We start from the raw sequence: 19,424 nt of genomic DNA, 5'->3' as shown, positions 1-19,424 counted from the left end.
TCTTTGATTTTTCTCTTTTTACTATCTGCTTCTTTTAGGACTATACTTGAATCTCTCCACTGAACTCTATGTTCATTATCCCATGCGTGTTGACATATTTGAGATCTATCAAATTCTCTATTCTTTATATAAGACTGATGTTCATTTACTCTAACGTCTAATGGTCTTGACGTTTCACCTATATAAAACTGTTCGCATTCACAAGGTATTTTATAAATACAATTCTTTGTTCTTTCTTGTTCACTGTTAGGTTTAGTTTTAGATAGAATAGATCTCAATGTGTTTGCTGTTTTGAATGTTGTTGATATGTTGAATTTATTTCCTATTGTTTTAAGTTTCTCGGATAGTCCTTTTACATATGGTATTGATATTTTCCTCGTATTATTTCTTGTGAATGTTGTAGGATCCCGTTCTAAGTTGTTCTGTTCCATTCGATCCAATCTTGACAATTCCTTATTTATAAACGATATGGGATAATCATTTTTTAATAAAACAGATGTTAACAATTGTTTTTCTTCTAAAAATGAATTTTCGTTAGAACAAGTAATTTTGGCTCTATCATATAAGGATTTAATGATTCCCTTTTTAACGTTGATGTTATGATTTGATTTGTAATTGAGATATCTGTTGGTGTGTGTTGGTTATAAATGAGTCAGATTAAATAAATTATTAGAAGAATTTTTTACTAAGCAACAACATTTTTGTATATACTTTAAGCTATACCAAGCTTAAAAGCAGCCTTTTAAAATAACAAACATATTTTGCATAAAAATAGATATGTTCTAATAATATACCTATCGTAGAAATGGGACAAAAATAGTATCAGAACGATATGTTTTTTACCATATCATTATTGATTCCAACGAAAAAGTATGTGGTAGGTATACATATTTTGTATTTTGACAACGACACCCGACTTGGGCGTCGAAACGTTAATAAAATCATTTTTAGGTAAAATTGTGGCTTATTTCCCATTTGAATATACTTGAGTATTTATTAGTTATCGTAATTATTATGTTTAGTTAATTAAATCATAAATTTGAGTTTGTAAATAAATTAGATGTGTTAGTTGGTGTTATTTGTAATTATTAAAATAAATAAGTGATGTAAATAAAATAATATAAGTAAGTCTTCCTTTATTTAAATTAAACTTAGTGCCTAAAGATATAAATAAATAAAATAGTAGAGTCAATCGCGTAACAAATGGTGCAGAAGTAGGGATACTTGAAATAAATAAAATTAATTCACGTAAATACAGTGTGGAATCTTTAATAATAACTAAATATAAATCGTAATAAATAAAGAGTGTGCCCATGTCTTCACAGTGTAAGCCGAAACTTTCTGATCTGCGCCTTACGGAGCTCAGAACAGAACTGGAAAATCGTGAGCTCGACGCAGCGGGGAAAAAGGCTGATCTAGTGGTTCGTCTGAAGATCGCACTACAGGAAGAGGGTCATGATCCAGAAACCTACGTGTTTGAGGACAGGCAAACTGCTTTAATTTCGTCAATTTCTCAAGTTTCGACAGACATTACATCGTTAGAGAGCAAGGTTTCTGGTGAAATCTCCCAAGTTTCCTCGGATGTTTTGAAAGTTTCTATAGACATTACATCGTTAGAGAGCAAAGTTTCTAGTGAAATCTCCCAAGTTTCGACAGACATTACATCATTAGAGAAAAAGGTTTCTGGTGAAATCTCCCAAGTTTCCTCGGATGTTTTGAAAGTTTCTACAGACATTATATCGTTAGAGAACAAAGTTTCGAAAGTTTCGGGTGATATTTCATCCCTTGAAAACAAGATGACTAACGAAATCTCTAAAGTCACTTCGGATTTTGACGACAAGATATCGTCCATAAAATCTACTTTTGAAGAAAAGATCAAGGAAATAGAAAAGAAAATGGAGGAAACGGAAAAAATAGACAAAGGTATGGAACCCATCTTAACAGACATTAAAGATGATGAAACCAAATACAAGTTGGAGCCACAGTCGATAGTTGAAGGGAGTGTGAGTCTTGCTCGTGTTAAGGTGTCAAATTTCGACGGAAAGTCTTCCTGGAACAGTTATGTGAAACAGTTCGAAGCAGGTGCAAGAGCGAACGGATGGTCTGAAAAAGACAAAGCTGTAAACCTGGTTATTGCTCTTCGAGGGGAGGCTTTAGATGTACTTGAGACCATAGCAGTAGAGGAAACTAAAGATTATGAACAACTTATGAAGAGACTAAACATGCGCTATGGGCAGGAACATTTGGAGTATGTCTATCAGGCGCGGCTTAAAAATCGACGACAAAAGAAAGATGAAGCTCTTCAAGAATACGAGGTCGATATTGCCAGGTTAGTACGGTATGCATATCCAACAGCTCCCGAAGACATGATGGAAAAGTTGGCTGTTCAAACATTCATTGATGGCCTTCGTGATCATGAAATGCAAAGAACACTGCGGTTAGCTCGTCACAAGACGCTGGTCGATGTCTTGTCTGCCGCCCTCGAATACGAATCAGCTACCCAGGCCTCTGGCGGGTACAGTAAAGTTAGGACCGTGAAAGAGGATGAAGACAAACTTGACCAGCTGGTAAATATGGTGAAGGACATTACATCGAAGAAAACGAAGACCATGAATTGCTGCAGTTGTGGCGAAAATGGGCACGCACGGAGTTTAAGTAAGAACGCAAATCAAGAAACTCGCCAGCAGGAAATAAGAGAACGGACAGACCCTAGGGGGGCAGCGTCGACTCAGAACTTCTCTAAAGACCATCTAATACTAATAGCTTCTTTGAACTGTCGTGAGGATAGTGTATATGTAGATGGAGAAATAAATGGTAAAAAGTATACATTGTTGGTGGATACCGGAGCGACCAGGACCATTATACGACCGTCAGTTATAAACAGTCGTAAGAAACTCTTACCAACGAGGTTGCGACTGCGGACTGCCACAGGTGAAAATGCCAACATCCACGGAGAAATCCAGATACAAATGGGGATTGGAGCAGAAAAGTTCGTCCATACTGTCATAGTTGCAGACATCGAAGAAGATGTTATATTAGGAATGGACGTAATGAATTTGCGTGGATTTCAATTGGATTTTAAGAACAGGGTAATCAAAGTTGGCAACGAGGAGGTATTTCTTCATCCACATGATGACAGCACTGTGCTAGCAGCCATTAAAGAAGATACAGTTGTGCCTGCGAGGAGTGAAACGATCATCGTAGCGCGGCTACAGGGAATTGTAGAAGAAGGAACACCTGTTATGATGGAGCCATGGAACCACGACGAGGAGGTTGGCCGAGGAATCATAATTGGAAAGGAATTGGTTACTTCTGCTAAAGAAATTCCCGTGAGATTGATTAATGTCAATGACTACCCGGTGACCATCAAGAAGGAGACAAAAGTAGGAACTTGTGTACCCGTGACGTCCATAATCCGTCAGACAACAACATCAGATAATTCCAACGACAAGTTCGACCAAATGGTTGCAGTTGCAGGCCAATCTCTAAATCAAGTGGAGAAAAGGAAATTAAGGGAATTTCTTCGGCAATATCGTGACATATTCGTACCGAAAGGAGGAAAGACAGGAAGAACGACAGTTATCAAACATAAAATTGACACTGGTACCGCTAGGCCAATTCGTCAAACCGCTCGACGATTACCACAGGCGAAGAGAGAGGAAGCTGAAAGGATTGTTCAAGAGATGAGGAAAGACGGGGTGATAGAACCTTCTACGAGCCCATGGGTCTCTCCGGTGGTCCTGGTCAAGAAGAAAGATGGAACTACGAGGTTCTGTGTGGACTACCGTTTGTTGAATAATGTTACCAAGAAAGATAGTTATCCTCTGCCTCGGATCGACGACACGTTGGACACATTGGCTGGAAGTAAATTGTTTTCTACGTTGGACTTGAAGTCTGGATATTGGCAGGTAGAAATGGATCCAGTGGACAAAGAGAAGACGGCCTTTACGACAGGATCTGGATTATGAGAATTCAACGTTCTGCCGTTTGGACTCTGTAACGCTCCTGCGACATTTGAGAGGCTTATGGAAAATGTGTTGAGAGGGTTATCTTGGAAAACGTGCCTGGTGTATTTAGACGACATAATCGTTTTGGGAGAGACGTTTGAAGACCACCTGAAGAATTTAGAAGACGTTTTTAATCGACTTAAAGCTGCCCAGTTAATGTTAAATCCCAAGAAATGCCAGTTATTTCAAAGTAAAGTCAATTATTTAGGTCATATAGTCAGCAAAGAAGGAGTGGCCGTGGATAAAGGAAAAATCGATTCCATTAAGGAATGGCCTGAACCAACTGATAAACATCAAGTGAGAAGTTTTCTGGGACTATGTACATACTACCGGAGATTCATTAAGAAGTTTGCAGATATTGCTAAGCCATTAACGCGAAGCAGAGGAAGCAAGGGATTATTGCTGGGATGGAGACTGCCAAACGGCCTTTGAAACTTTGAAGAGGCATTTAATTACAGCGCCAATATTAGGGTATCCACTGCCAGAAGGAGAGTTCATCTTAGATACGGATGCAAGTAATGTGGGAATTGGAGGAGTGCTGTCGCAGATCCAAGGAGGACACGAACGAGTCCTTGGATATTTTAGTAAAGCGCTTTCAAAACCTGAACGAAATTATTGCGTCACGAGAAGAGAACTTCTAGCAGTAGTAAAATCAGTGGAACACTTCTATCAATACCTCTACGGAAGGAAGTTTCTAATCCGAACCGACCATGCCGCCCTTAAATGGTTAATGCAGTTTAAGAATCCAGAGGGTCAGATAGCCAGATGGATTGAACGACTTCAAGAATATGATTTCAAGATCGAGCATCGGGCCGGAGTTAGCCACAGAAACGCTGATTCTCTATCTAGAAGACCGTGTCCAGCAGAATGTTCCCATTGCAACAAAACAGAGTCGAAGGAAGCAGCAGTACTAAGAACAACAGTGGTCAACGACGAGTGGACGCCTACCAAGATCAAGGAAGAACAAGAAAAACATCCAGTTTTACAGAAGATTCGAAAATGGAAAGAAGAAAATCGTCGACCATCTTGGCAAGAAATATCAAGCCTAAGCTCAGTAGTTCAGACGTATTGGGCCCAGTGGGACTCATTTATCTTGGAAGACAGCTTGCTTAAACGAGTAATAGAAAATGATGATGGTTCAGTGAGGAGAAAACAGTTGGTGATTCCAAAAAGCAGAGTAGCCGAAGTACTTCGTCAGTTACACGACAGTCCATCAGGAGGGCATTTTGGTGTAAAGAAGACCCTTCAGAGAATTCGGGAACGATTTTATTGGATGAATAGTTCCGACGATGTGAAGGACTGGTGTAAGAAATGTACTACCTGTGCTACAAGTAACGGACCCTACCGGAAAAGGAAGGCTCCTATGAGACAGTACAATGTTGGAAGTCCGTTTGAAAGAATAGCTTTGGATATTGCCGGGCCATTTCCAGAAAGTGACAATGGATGCAAATACATGTTGGTGGTAGTGGATTACTTCACGAAATGGGTTGAGATCTACGCAATTCCAGACCAGAAGGCCGCCACTATTGCAGATGTGTTAATCAAAGACTGCATCAGCCGATTCGGAGTGCCTCTGGAGATCCATAGTGACCAAGGAAGGAACTTTGAGAGCGATCTATTTCAAGGAATCTGTGATAAACTAGGCATGAAGAAGACAAGAACCACGGCCTATCACCCGCATTCGGATGGAATGGTGGAGCGTATGAATACGACAGTCGGCAAGTATTTGACAAAGATGGTGTCCAATCATCAACGAGACTGGGACCAGTACCTTCCGTTCTTCGCAATGGCCTATAGATCTGCTGTTAATGAATCAACTGGCCAAACACCAGCAAAAGTCCTATTTGGACGTGAGATGCGTCTACCCTGTGATCTAGAGTTTGGATGTCGACCTGGAGAAGATGTTGCTGGTGAGGATTACGTGAATGAATTAAGAAGAAGAATGGACGATATACATGAGTTGGTCCGTTCTAATCTTCAGATCGCTAGCGACCGAATGAAGAAACGATACGATACCCAAGCCGAGAAGGGATGTTTCAGGGAGAACGACAAAGTCTGGCTTTATAATCCAAAGAAGCGAACAGGTTGTTCTCCCAAGTTGCAGCAGTTCTGGGAAGGTCCGTATCTCATTGTCAAGAAAATTAATGACGTTATCTACCGAATAAGCAAGATTCCTAGGGGAAAGCCGATGATAGTCCACCATAACCGGTTGGCGCCGTACGAGGGAGACCACGACGTAGATGAAGAAGTGGAAGTAAACCAAGTTCGAGAAATACCTGACCTCACGTTCGAGGAGTTCATGGGGGCCTATGAATGGAGGTACCGGTAAAGCGAGACATGGTGTTACCAATGAAGAAAAGCGAGATCTACTCGCACTTCCCGATGACTATTCACTGGCCCATACCATCCCGGCCAGTATCAAAGACGCACGAGGGTTGGCATCCGCCTTCCGAAGGAAGTTTGGTCGAGTTGCAGAACTTCAATGCCAACTGCCAGCTCCTGGCAAAGCATTGAAACTCCAAGATGCATCACGTTACCTATTCTATCTGGTAACAAAAGACACTGACCGTGACCAACCTACCTACCAAGATGTATGGGATGCATTAATTCAATTGAGAGAGCACGTGTTGGAGTCCGACGTGCAAAAGTTAGCCATGCCAAAGTTAGAATGCAGCCAATTAGACTGGAGAGTTATCCGAAATATGGTAGAAGAAATTTTCCAAGACACCGAGGTCCAGGTGTTAGTCTGTTGCAATCCGCATAGTTACTGGTGCGGAGAGAAGACCGTCCCCTGTCACTTTTATACAACTGGGAGTTGTAAAAGAGGGTCCAGTTGCAGATACCAGCATCCAGTTCCAGTCCCGACAAGGTTCCAGGAGGAACCATCTTTTAAGGAGGGGGCAATGTGACGCCTCACAACCCGGCCTAGTTATTCTTGAATCTTCTCGGCGTTACGAGTAAAAGCCAGACCTTCCACGGCGATTCGAGACGACCGCTGTCAGAGTATTTAAGAACAGGAATTCGAGCACAGGCCAGTCAGTCAATGAACGAGCCGCGACGCGTGATATAATTGTATTCGAATCGGACTTAGTGAAATGTATTTATTAGTTATCGTAATTATTATGTTTAGTTAATTAAATCATAAATTTGACTTTGTAAATAAATTAGATGTGTTAGTTGGTGTTATTTGTAATTATTAAAATAAATAAGTGATGTAAATAAAATAATATAAGTAAGTCTTCCTTTATTTAAATTAAACTTAGTGCCTAAAGATATAAATAAATAAAATAGTAGAGTCAATCGCGTAACAGAACCATTCATTTTAGAAGGATTATGCATAGGACCTTTTTTATTTCAAATTTAATGTAGAACATTTTTGTATAGAGGGTTATTCATGCTAAACCGAACAGTTTTGGAAATATTGACGAAAAACGTAAAAAACTACGAATTTACCGATTTCTCCCCCCTCTCCCCCCCAAACCCGACGCTCAAAATGGTGTGACTTTTTTCTGAACATTATGTGGACCATATAGAACAATTTGGTGTAGGAGGATAACTTTCACTTTGGATGTCTGGGTTGTGCCATCTTTTGGATCAATTCTATCATAAATAAGGATTGAAAATTATAAATGCATAAGATGTGATTCTCAAAGCCGTCATACTGGAGGTGTTGTTCTATATATTAAAAATTGTTACACTTGCGTAAATATTAAGTCATATGTCCTTGAAAGGAATTACTGGTGCAAACTGGTAAAAATACATTTTCCATCTTCAGTCTGGATAGTGGGGTGTCTTTATCATTCTCCCTCGAGTTCAAATGCTCAGTTTTTGGAAGATTTTGAAGATATTTGTGATGACATTGTTTGTAAAGTTAATAAATTTGTGTTGATTGGTGATTTTAATTTAAACTTTATGGCTAACGATTTTTATGTTAATAAAATGAGAGATCTGTTATCAAATTATGGCATTCAACAAAAAGTTATTACACCAACGCGAATAACTAATAATAGAAGTCTTTAGTTGATTTAGTCTTGACAAATGAAGATAATTGTATTGCATAAGTCCATGATATTCCTAAAATAGGTGACCATTCAGTAGTTTCAGTTAATTTTAGCAATTTAAATAACACATCTAATATAATTAGTAATAGACCAGGACTAATCTAAAAAAAACGTGTATTTTTGGATGTGAGAGGTGGCATTCGGAATTTTGCAGATAAAGTTAGGTGACACCTTCAGTAATAATAATTGACATGCTCCTTCTCAAATATGCCCGGAACATTGATAAAAAAATTAAAATATTTAAAAAATTCGAAAAACATCGATTTTTTTCTGCTATCTATGCTTATAACTTTAAAACGGTTCGTTTTGGAACAAAATCGTACAAAAATAAAATAAAGATAATTGAATTTTGTATGATATACGACTGGTCAAAAATGTCTGATATTACCTTTTCTGCAATATAGCAATAAATACAAAATAAGGGGTCAAAATACGCCTGTTGTTATTCAATGTTTCTTAACCACGTTGGTGGCACTTAGAACCTTAGTAATTCGCTTAGAAAATTCTTATAACTTACTTAAATGGTCTACCAAATTTCATTAAAATCGACCTAATAGATTTTGGATAATAAATTTGCAATGTAAATGTTTTTAAAAAAGTTCAAATTTTTTAAAATCTTTCTGAACAGAAACTAGACCATTTAGAAGTTAGCTAATTTTTTTACATATAAAGAGGTGCTCTACCTTTCTAATTTCTAATACACTGCTATTACAGTGTATGTAAAACTATGCATCCTACGAAAAAACTCATAAGAACATGTTTTGCTTAGAATTACCCAAGAAATACAAAAAAATGTTTTATTTTGCGAAACATCGATGTTATGTAATTCCTCAAGTTCTTTGTTTATAACAATCTTATCGACATCCGGATCAACTGTTACCCAAAAAATTCGTGTTCTATGGGTCAAAATACATAAAAAAACTTGGGCAAGTTCATCTAAATAAAGGAGCCCGTAGCATCCCCTCCTGGACACAGCACTAATTTGTTTATAAGCCAAAAAATTGTTTATAACTTTAAAACATTGCTGAGGCTGCTTAAATAATCCGATTTCAATTCTGTAAAGTGCATTAGATAGGTGGAGTGCTTCTTTATATGTAAAAAAATTGACAAATCTTTGTATGTTAGTTTTTGTTGTGCAAGATTTTAAAAAATTTTAATTTTTTAAAAAAGTTTAGATTGCATAATTATTATGCAAAATCTAGTAAGTAAATTTTAATGAAATTTGGTGGACGGTTTTAGCACATTACAAAAATTTTCTAAGCGAATTAGGAAGGTTCCAAGTGTAACCTAAGTGATGGAAAAACATTGAATAAGGACAGGCTTGTTTTGCCCCCTTATTTTATATTTATTGCTATTTAAAAATTTAATTATCTTTGTTTTATTCCTATACGACTTTGTTCCAAAATGAATCGTTTTAAAAAGTAGAAAGTTAAAGTTGCTGATAATGAATCTCCTTGTCTCACGCCTCATATTCATATAGTCTGATCCTGAGGCTTTACCATTACGGCTGCTATTAATAATTTCCTCAACTTCCTCTTTTGTTGGTATTTCTAGCTGGTTTCCTAACGTCATTGTCTCTTCTTCTAAGTTTTCATTTAGGTCTTGATCTTCTTGTTCTGTTAATAATTCTTTAAAATAGTTAGTCCAAATTTCTTTATACTCTTCATCGTTTTCTGATACTTTTCCATTTTTAAAATAAAATAAAAAGGAAAAGATTCCTCTCACTGGCTGTATACCATAATAAAAAACTTACTAACGAAGTAAAACTTCACTTGTAGGTAAATGGTATATAAATTTTATCTAAATAAATTCTATTAGCTATTAAATAAATGAGTGAGAAAATTTCTCACTGATTTACTTAATAACTAATTAAATTCATTTATTTAAAAAACCAATACAGAAGTAAAAACTTCGAGATGTATTCTGGTATAAAATCGTTTATTTAAAAACTATAAAATGTCATCGATTGCAGAACGTTTTCGTTCTAAACAGAACATCTTCAGTGCATCCTGCCGAGTATTTTGAAACTAGCACACCGTAAATAGTGTTAACATCATCAAAAGTTGGTCTGTGCCCATTGAATTGGCAAGTACCTAGTATCTTCGAGCAGGGAACCATGGCATCCTTTTAGCATGTGTTCCACTTTATCCATTAACATCGACTTGTAGTCATAACATTTTAACATATTACATTATGTAAACCATATATGATGATGTTAACACTATTTACGGTGTGCTAGTTTCAAAATACTCGGCAGGATGCACTGAAGATGTTCTGTTTAGAACGAAAACGTTCTGCAATCGATGACATTTTATAGTTTTTAAATAAACGATTTTATACCAGAATACATCTCGAAGTTTTTACTTTTTTTTTTTTTTTTTACTTCTGTATTGGTTTTTTAAACTATGGTATACAGCCAACTATTGGGATTTTCCCATTGATTTTTCATTTATTTAAGTAATAATATTTTTGCATTTCTAAAATACAAAATAACTGCATACACATAAAATTCCCTACCTAGAAGGTCTTGTCAATTTTCGTTTAATGTCATATTTCAGTCTGTCAGTTTGAAGCCAAGATGAAGACCACATTATAATAACGCTGCATTTTTAAATCCTTTAAACATCAACTTATTGTTGACATTGTGGTAGCCAAAATGGCATAATTATTGTAAAATGAAGATCTTTTGACCTATCTATGTAGCTAGTTTCAACTACTTTGGATCTAAAGTAAGTAACCACATGTTCTAATTTTCCTAACTTTCAAACAGTCAAAATTTCATCTTGGCCTTTTTTAATGCAGTGGTTTGCTTATTTTAGGTTTCCACCACCTGGTGATGGACTGATTGGTCCGAAAACGTTTGTGTGATTTTGTAGTATAGATGTACCCACTTTTATCCAATTTGGATTATTTAGTATGGTATAGTTAGACCCAAACCCAGACATCCAAAGTGAAAGTTATCCTCCAACACCAAATTGTTCTATATGGTCCACATAATGTTCAGAAAAAAGTCACACCATTTTGAGCGTCGGGTTTGGGGGGTAGAGGGGGGAGAAATCTGCAAATTCGTAGTTTTTTACGTTTTTCATCAATATTTCTAAAACTAAGCGGTTTAGCATGAACAACCCTCTACACAAAATTGTTCTTCATTAAATTTGAAATAAAAAAGGCTCTATGCATAACCCTTCTAAAATGAACGGTTCCAAAGTTACGGAGGTAATATAGTATAATTTATCCAAAAAAAGGCCTAACCCAGACATCCAAAGTAAAAGTTTTCCTTCAACACCAAATTGTTCTATATGGTCCACATATTGTTCAGTAAAAAGTACACCATTTTGAGCGTCCGGTTTGGGGGGGACATGGGGGAGAAATCGGTAAATTAGTAGTTTTTTTTACGTTCTTCGTCAATATTTCTAAAACTATGCTTTAGCGTAAGGAATGTTCTACATGTCATTTAAAACAAAAAAGGTTCTATACATAATTGTTATAAAATCAACGGTTCCAGAGTTACGGAGGGTGAAAAGTGGAGGTTTTCGATACCTTTTTATATTTACCAATTTCTCCCCCCCCCCCCCCCCCCCCAAACCCGACGCTCAAAATGGTGTGACTTTTTTCTGAACATTATGTGGACCATATAGAACAATTTGGTGTTGGAGGATAACTTTCACTTTGGATGTCTGGGTTTTTGGTATAGTTATATCATAAATATTGCCCAAAAAATATAAACAGTATCGAAAACCTCGACTTTTCACCCTCCGTAACTCTGGAACCGTTGATTTTATAACAATAATGTATAGAACATTTTTTGTTTTAAATTTCATGTAGAACATTTTTGTATATAACCTTGTTTACGCTAAAGCATAGTTTTAGAATTATTTTTTAGAAAAAAACTACTAATTTACCGGCTTCTCTCCCATCTCCCTGCCAAACCGGGCGCTCAAAATGGTGTAACTTTTTACTGAACAATATGTGGACCATATAGAACAATTTGGTGTTGGAGGAAAACTTTTACTTTGGATGTTTGGGTTAGGCCTTTTTTGGACCAGTTATACTATACTACCTCCGTAACTTTGGAACCATTCATTTTAGAAAGATTATGCATAGGGCCTTTTTTATTTCAAATTTAATGTAGAACAATTTTGTATAGAGGGTTGTTCATGCTAAACCGCATAGTTTTAGAAATATTGGCGAAAAACTTAAAAAACTACGAATTTACCGATTTCTCCCCCCTATCCCACCCAAACCCGATGCTCAAAATGGTGTGACGTTTTTCTGGACATTGTGTGGACTATATAGAACAATTTGGTGTTGAAAGATAACTTTCACTTTGGATGTCTGGGTTATGCCATCTTTTGGATCAACTATACTATACTATATTTTAGATAAAATTTTAATAAAAATTTATATACCATTTACCTACAAGTGAAGTTTTACTTCCTTAGTAAGTTTTCCATTTTTATCTTTTATGCCTTTTATCTTTCCTTTAAGGTGATACAGTAGCGTTCAACAGGTAGCCAAAACGCGTTCCAAGATTGTGGCTGTAATTTTGAATATTTTTTCGTGATATTTGGCACACGTATTCGTAATATAATAAAGAATGGCGGTACAGAGCCCAATTTGAAAAATATATTAATATGTGGAAATTACTCTGCAATTAAATAAAATATTAAAAAAATGAGCCTGTACCGCCATTAAGAAGAACAAAAAATACACTTTCTTCAAACAAACTTTTTTATCCGATGCCTAGATTTTGTGTCATTTTGGAACTACTAATGAAATAAAAAATTTTAGTAGTTCCAAAATGACACAAAATCTAGGCATCGGATAAAAAAGTTTATTTGAAGAAAGTGTATTTTTTTGTTCTTCTTAATGGCGGTGCAGGCTCGTTCTTTTAATATTGTATTTAATTGCAGAGTAATTTCCACATATTAATATATTTTTCAAATTGGGCTCTGTACCGCCATTCTTTATTATATTACAAATACGTGTGCCAAATATCTCGAAAAAATATTCAAAATTACAGCCGCAATCTTGGAACGCGTTTTGGCTACCTGTTGATCGCTTCTGTATCACCTTAAAGGTTTTGTTCTGCTCACTAATTTTCTTATAGAATTCTTTTGTGTTTCTGTTCTTACTTTCTTTTTCTATATCTTTTATCTTATCATCCAACCAGTCACGTCTAATTTTCCTAATTTTTTTCTTACATTCATGTCTTATTCTATTGTATTCTTCCCTATAATCCTGTCTATTTGTTCTTATCCACATTTGTCACATTTCTACCTTTTTAGCATGTTATGGCATTGTTTGTTATACCATTCTTGTCTTTTTTTGTTTCTTTTTATCCCTATGTGTACATCCGCTGTTTCATTTATGCATTTTTTTATTTATTTATTTATTTATTTATTTACGGGAAACCCCCATTAACAGTACAAAAACATAAGTTAAATTTTTTTTATATTTCTCCAATTTGTTTCTATATCCTTTGTAGGTTTAGATTGTTCCTGCAGTTTTTTGTTCATGTCATCAGCATACTTAATCCTTATGTCTGGAGCATTCAGTTTTTCTACATGCCATTTATTTTTTGTTGTCGTGTTTTTTAGAGTTCTTTTGACTTTTTGTCTTACCTTTGCAGTCACCATAAAATGGTCTGTGTCTGCATGTGCACTTCTGTAGGTTCTCACGTCTGTTACCAATGTTTGCTTCCTTCTTGTAATCAGTATAATATGGTCTATTTGTGACAATGTTTTTTGGTCTGGGGAAATCCACGTCACTTTATGGTCTTTAGGATGTTCGAATTTTGTACTAACGATAGTCATATTGGTACTAGCTGCTAGGTTACATAATCGTTGACCATTGTCATTAGTTTTTTCGTATATTGTGTGCTTACCTGCTACTTGGTTAATGTAGTCTTCCTTACCTATTTGGGCATTAAAATCTCCCATTACCAGTATTGTGTCTTCTCTAGGTAAATTCTCTATTTCTCGTTCGAGTTCCTCATACAATTTGTCTTTTTCCTCCGCAGCAGCACTTTCAGTTGGGGCATATACGTTTATGATTGATATATTAAATGGTTTGGAAATATAATATGGTTGGAAGCCATACGTTCATTTATTGGTTTAAATTGCATAATGTTATTTTTTATTTTCCCCATAATTATGAAAGCAACTCCATATTAACCTTGTTTTTTATGTCCCAAGTACTCTGCCGTGCTTAGCAAAAACGCTGTATCTGCAAAAATCTGGAAAAATGAAATTTTTTACTTTTTTCTAACCCAAATGTGCATATCTATCTTATTGCATTTACTTACTAAAAATGACGCAAGTTAAGCCAAAACACATTAAACACACCTCATCTTATGCAGTATCCTGTGTAAATGTATACGAATTCTTAAACTAAAATCGATTTTACTCGAATATGATGTCTCTGCAGATACGGCGTTTTTGCTAAGCATGGCAGTACTGTAGTGTGTAGTTTTTTCTGTATATTTCTCCTTGACCTGCCCATCTAATTTCTTGAATCACTGCAATATCAATTTGGTATCTTTCTAGTTCTGAGACGATCTCCTGCATTTTTCCTGGTTCAAGCATTGTTCTGATGTTCCACTTATACCCGCTTATACGACCTTATGTACTTATATGACCACTGAAGATGCTCAATAATTATTACAGAAGTTATTAATTCCCAATGTTGTACAAGCTAGAGTTGAGACTGATAATTTGATTAGAAGAAATTGTCAATGGAGAAGACTTCATAATCATGATTTTGCCAAGTTTTCTGTTTTCGACTTAGAATACCTAAAAGACCTTACGATTGAGATATATCAAATTAAACTGGCACTGTCTTACATACAAGATAAAATAATTAGAGACAATGACGAAGAGTTTCAAATTGATGAGAATATGGATGACCCGGGATTAATAAAATTTTGAATATTTTCTAGGTTTCGGCAAGCTACAAAACACCAAATATTTATTTCCTATACGGTTGATGAAGATGAGTCCAGTGTATAACCAGTGTGTTATGGTTTTTAGGATTTGCAAGATATCAACCCAATGTTAAGTATCCTGATAGGTCATTATTTATGACGACATATGATGCATCTAACTGAAATCAGCAAAATTTTAACGTACAGATAATCGAAGATAAGTTAAACCTGATTTTTCCATAGACAACTGTAATTAATATGAAGGGCCGGTATTTTCAACCTCACTTAAGCCAAAGCTTACTTTAAGCCTTTGCTTAAGCTTAGATGCCTGTATTTCCACTTCAATTTGAGGCTTAAGCCTAGGCTTAAACCAAATAATTTTAAGCTCGCGCTGGAGTTGGTTTAAGCCTTTGCTTAAAATTTGTTTTCTGTTTTTTGAGGTTATTTCTATAGATTATTAATTATAGAGTTGTTTTGAAAACCAACTTTTAAGTAATAACGTTATTATTGGATAATTAAATAATAATCTATTAATTTATTAATCGTAATAAAGATTATTAAAATTCTTACTACTTTTGGAAGGTGTAGGCACATGAAAATTGTTTATTTCTACAATGCTTGGTAGGTATATTTATTTTACAAAAATAAACTTACATTCCAATTTGACATTTTAAGGAATATATCCAATAAACAAAATTACAAAGACGGATCTATTGCTTATGCAAAATAACAATAAAAATATAACCAGAGAAAATATAGACAATAAACTAAAAACACATGTACCATGTACACAAAATTAAGTGAAGTAAAAATAACATTGATACAGATGACAAGATAAAATTAAATGTCAACAGTAGTGGTTTTTACCTCTGGCACTTTGACGTATTCAGAGGTACCAAACCAATTAACTTTACAGCCGAGCATCAGTTTAGTTAAGACAATGATGGAAATACGGCACCCAGCTTAAGCTTCTCCTTAACTTTTGACACAGGCTTAGCTAAGCAAAAGCTTAAGTAGCTATTGAAATACCGGCCCTTAGTGTTTACTGACTACCAGGTACTTTGTTTTATTGAGATCAAGTCCATACTCTCTACTTATCTTATATCTGATATGCGGGACAAGTTTCATATCAGCTAATGTATTTTTTATGTTTCGACATATTTTTCTTTAGTTCTGGACTGTGATACGGGCGGAATTCCCCCATCCCCCCTAGATCCGCCACTGTTCAGTGGTATTTTAAAGATAAGTCAGAACTGCAGCTTTGCTAGTACTGCATAAATGTGAAGCATTCATGAAAACATAATTCTCATATCGCTCTAGTAACACATTTTATATCACACCTTTTTGGAGGTTTCCTGAAGACTAAAATATGATACATCTATTTTTGACCACGAATTCATATACAAGGCGCAAGTATCCATGAAGAAAATGAGTCTCTCTTCTTAAGTCCAGTCGGAAAAATGAAAGAATACCCATGAACGAACATATAAAACATGCTGTATTTTCCTGTCACCGTGTCACAAAGAAAATTGACCAGTGCAAGTTCATGTAATAATAATTATTACATGTATTTGCGCTGGTCAATTTTTTGTGTGACACGGTGACAGGAAAATACAGCGTGTTTTATATGTTCGTTCATGGGTATTCTTTCATTTTTCATACTGTAAGTAAGGTCACATGGACTTTTTTAATGTACATATCAAGAAGTATCATTGACCAAACTTTCGTTAAATTTGACCGTGACCACTTTTCCATAAGGAGTGTTGTGGGGTCCCTTCCCCCTTCCTAACAAGGTCCAGTCTCTCTCTGTGTTTCTCTCTCTTAAATAACGCTTTTCTTTTGTTTTCTACCAAATTTTTGATATTTTTTACTTCTAATACTGTTTTTTCTATGCTTAACATTAGGTATTGCAGTGTGTCCACTCATATAATCTTATGAGGCATGGATACAGGAGGGTTAACTCTATAAATAGACTAAAACTTACTTTGTTTGCCAATGGTGGACAGTAATTTTGATGTTTTCATGCTTCTACAATGTTTTTCATGATGTATGTCAGTTGAAGTTCCTATCTGCAATTTTACATCTTTTTCAGAGTCTAATTCTTTTGTATTATGAGTGTCACACCCATGATTTACTCCTAAATTATGTTCATCCAGTTCTTTTTTGAGTTCTGTCTTTACTTCTTGCTTCGAAATGAGGGGGAATGGGCTAATTATTTCACATTGTAATATATGTTCTTCTATTTTAATATCATCAGAACAATACGAGTCTGACAAGGAATGTTGTGTATAATTACTTTCAAACATGCATTTTTCCGATTCTTCCAGTTCTGAAACTAGTACTTGTACATTAACATGTTGCTCTAAAGAATCTCCATCTTTGTCGCATTGTAACACATGTTCTTCTATTTTAATATCGTCGGAACAATAGGAGTCTGACAAAGAATCTTGTGTGTAATTACTTTCAAACATGCATTCTGATTTAACTTGTACATGTTGCTCTTGAGAATCTCCATCTTTGACACATATTAAAACATTTTGTTTTCTTTTTATAGAATCTTCACTTAACTCCATTTCGAATTTAAACTAAATTACTGGTACTGGTTCCAATTTCCAATTCCAATGCAGAATATGCAAATTTTTCATAAAAAAAATATATGACAAAACGGACAAGAAAAGACAAATGACTTGACTTATTTGTTATATTATGACAGTTATGACAAATGACAACACATCACGGCATAAAGCAAAAGTGACAAGTGCCACAGCCACCTTTACTTTAGCCATTAAGTTGAAACTTGGCAACATCTAATGGTAGACCGGTTAGTTAGTCTGTCAGTTCTCATTTGTTTGTAACACACCATATTTACAGAGAAACTGAAAAATTTTACAATATTTTGTGCTACAACTTATAAAGAGCTTTAAAAGTTATATTATTAAGATGATTCTAGTTCAAACAGCTTGTTTTTTGCAGTAAAGGAGAGACAACTGGAGCAGATTACTATGATTATTTGCAAAGGGATGGTTTGTGCTTATAGCAACGGATTCAGTAAAATTTATTTATTATCACCTTTGTTTAACATTTGAATTTATTATTAACAATCCCAATCTTAAAAAATTATTTTTGCAAAACAATTATTGTCAGCTGATGTTATTCTTTGGTAATGAAAAGTTTACAACAGCATGAAGGATTTCACTTAAATTTTGAATTTTAGTGTGAATGTGGGGAAAATGCCTTCAAAGTTTATTCTGCTGTTATAAAAATTATGTATAATATTGTTTTAAATAATTATACAAAAATAGCAGCCATCAAAGTAATGGGAATCTTCAAAAAAGTATAAAAAGAAAAATAACGCGATATGGGCGATAACAATAAAGAAAGTTATCTACTCTAACTAAACCCTAACAATGCATATCAAACATTGTGAGCAAATGTTTTTATAGTTATTTCTAGCGATATTTTGTATATAATTTAAAATAAGATATTATTTATTTAAAATAAAGTATTTTACACATATTCTTGTCATTATTTGCTTTTTTTGTATAATAAACGTTACTTACAAGGAATTACTTTTAATTTGATTTTGTAAAAGCTTCTAATTGAGATATTTTCCTGTTCGACTCAAAAATTACTATAAATTTTACTTGAATTTATACTTTAAAGTCGTAGTTTCGAAAGCAGGACTTGGATTCCGTGCACTGTAGATATCTACATGTCGCTTTCTATTGGTGTCAATTTTCGTAAAAATATTTGAATTTTAGCTTTAATTGAATTATTTTCTAGTTTTGCTAGGTTATACTCTAATTGATGCTGAAGTGAGACTTAGTAAAACAAGAAAATATTTGAATTAAAACTAAAAATTCAAATATATTGACATTAATAGAAAGCGATATGCGCAGTGTCAATATATTTTAATTTTTAGTTTTAATTCAAATATTTTCTTGTTTTACTAAGTCTCACTTCAGCATCAATTAGAGTATAACCTAGCAAAACTAGAAAATAATTCAATTAAAGCTAAAATTCAAATATTTTTACGAAAATTGACACCAATAGAAAGCGACATGTAGATATCTACAGTGCACGGAATCCAGGGCCAGTAGTCCGAAAGTCAAACTACCGACGTCATCAATTGCGACGTTGCCTTTTTCTCTTCATGGCTTGTAAAGTAAAGGTGGCTGTGACTTTGTCTGGCCAAAAGGCTGAAGTCGAGGCCAAAATTAAATCTAAGAACAGCAAAAAGAAAAAGAATAAGTTATTAACCTTACTATTTGTTGGCAACTCCTACAGATGATGATGTTTTCTTGGCTTTATCGAAATCTTATCTTAAAATAAGGATGATTTAAATTATTAAATAACAAATATGGGGCGCAACGTTCTAAAAAGTAGCGTTGAAAACGCTTCTTTCAGTATAATTTTTCAGGTAATTAGTAC

The 19,424-nt window shown here is 34.9% G+C and overlaps 2 protein-coding genes across 3 annotated transcripts in view; one reads left to right on the top strand and one right to left on the bottom strand.

Annotated features, from left to right (window-relative positions):
• Window positions 1-17,653, bottom strand: part of LOC126881939 (zinc finger protein 227-like) — a 63,642-nt gene extending 45,989 nt beyond the window's left edge. For both annotated transcript variants that reach the window (XR_007697062.1, XM_050646675.1), the window contains exon 1: window positions 16,978-17,653. Coding sequence is in view for 1 of the 2 variants with exons in the window: in XM_050646675.1 (XP_050502632.1) it covers window positions 16,978-17,566 (589 nt within the window). In the remaining variant the exon portion in view is untranslated. The remainder of the gene's footprint in view (window positions 1-16,977) is intronic.
• A 1,554-nt stretch (window positions 17,654-19,207) lies between these two features.
• LOC126881936 (protein RFT1 homolog) overlaps window positions 19,208-19,424 on the top strand; it is a 71,252-nt gene continuing 71,035 nt past the window's right edge. The window contains exon 1 of the mRNA XM_050646672.1: window positions 19,208-19,413. Within this exon, the coding sequence (XP_050502629.1) occupies window positions 19,354-19,413 (60 nt within the window). The 5' untranslated portion in view covers window positions 19,208-19,353. The remainder of the gene's footprint in view (window positions 19,414-19,424) is intronic.

Source organism: Diabrotica virgifera, chromosome 3, assembly GCF_917563875.1.
Source record: "Diabrotica virgifera virgifera chromosome 3, PGI_DIABVI_V3a".
Lineage (NCBI taxonomy): Eukaryota > Metazoa > Arthropoda > Insecta > Coleoptera > Chrysomelidae > Diabrotica > Diabrotica virgifera.
This window is presented reverse-complemented; position numbering and strand designations above follow the sequence as displayed.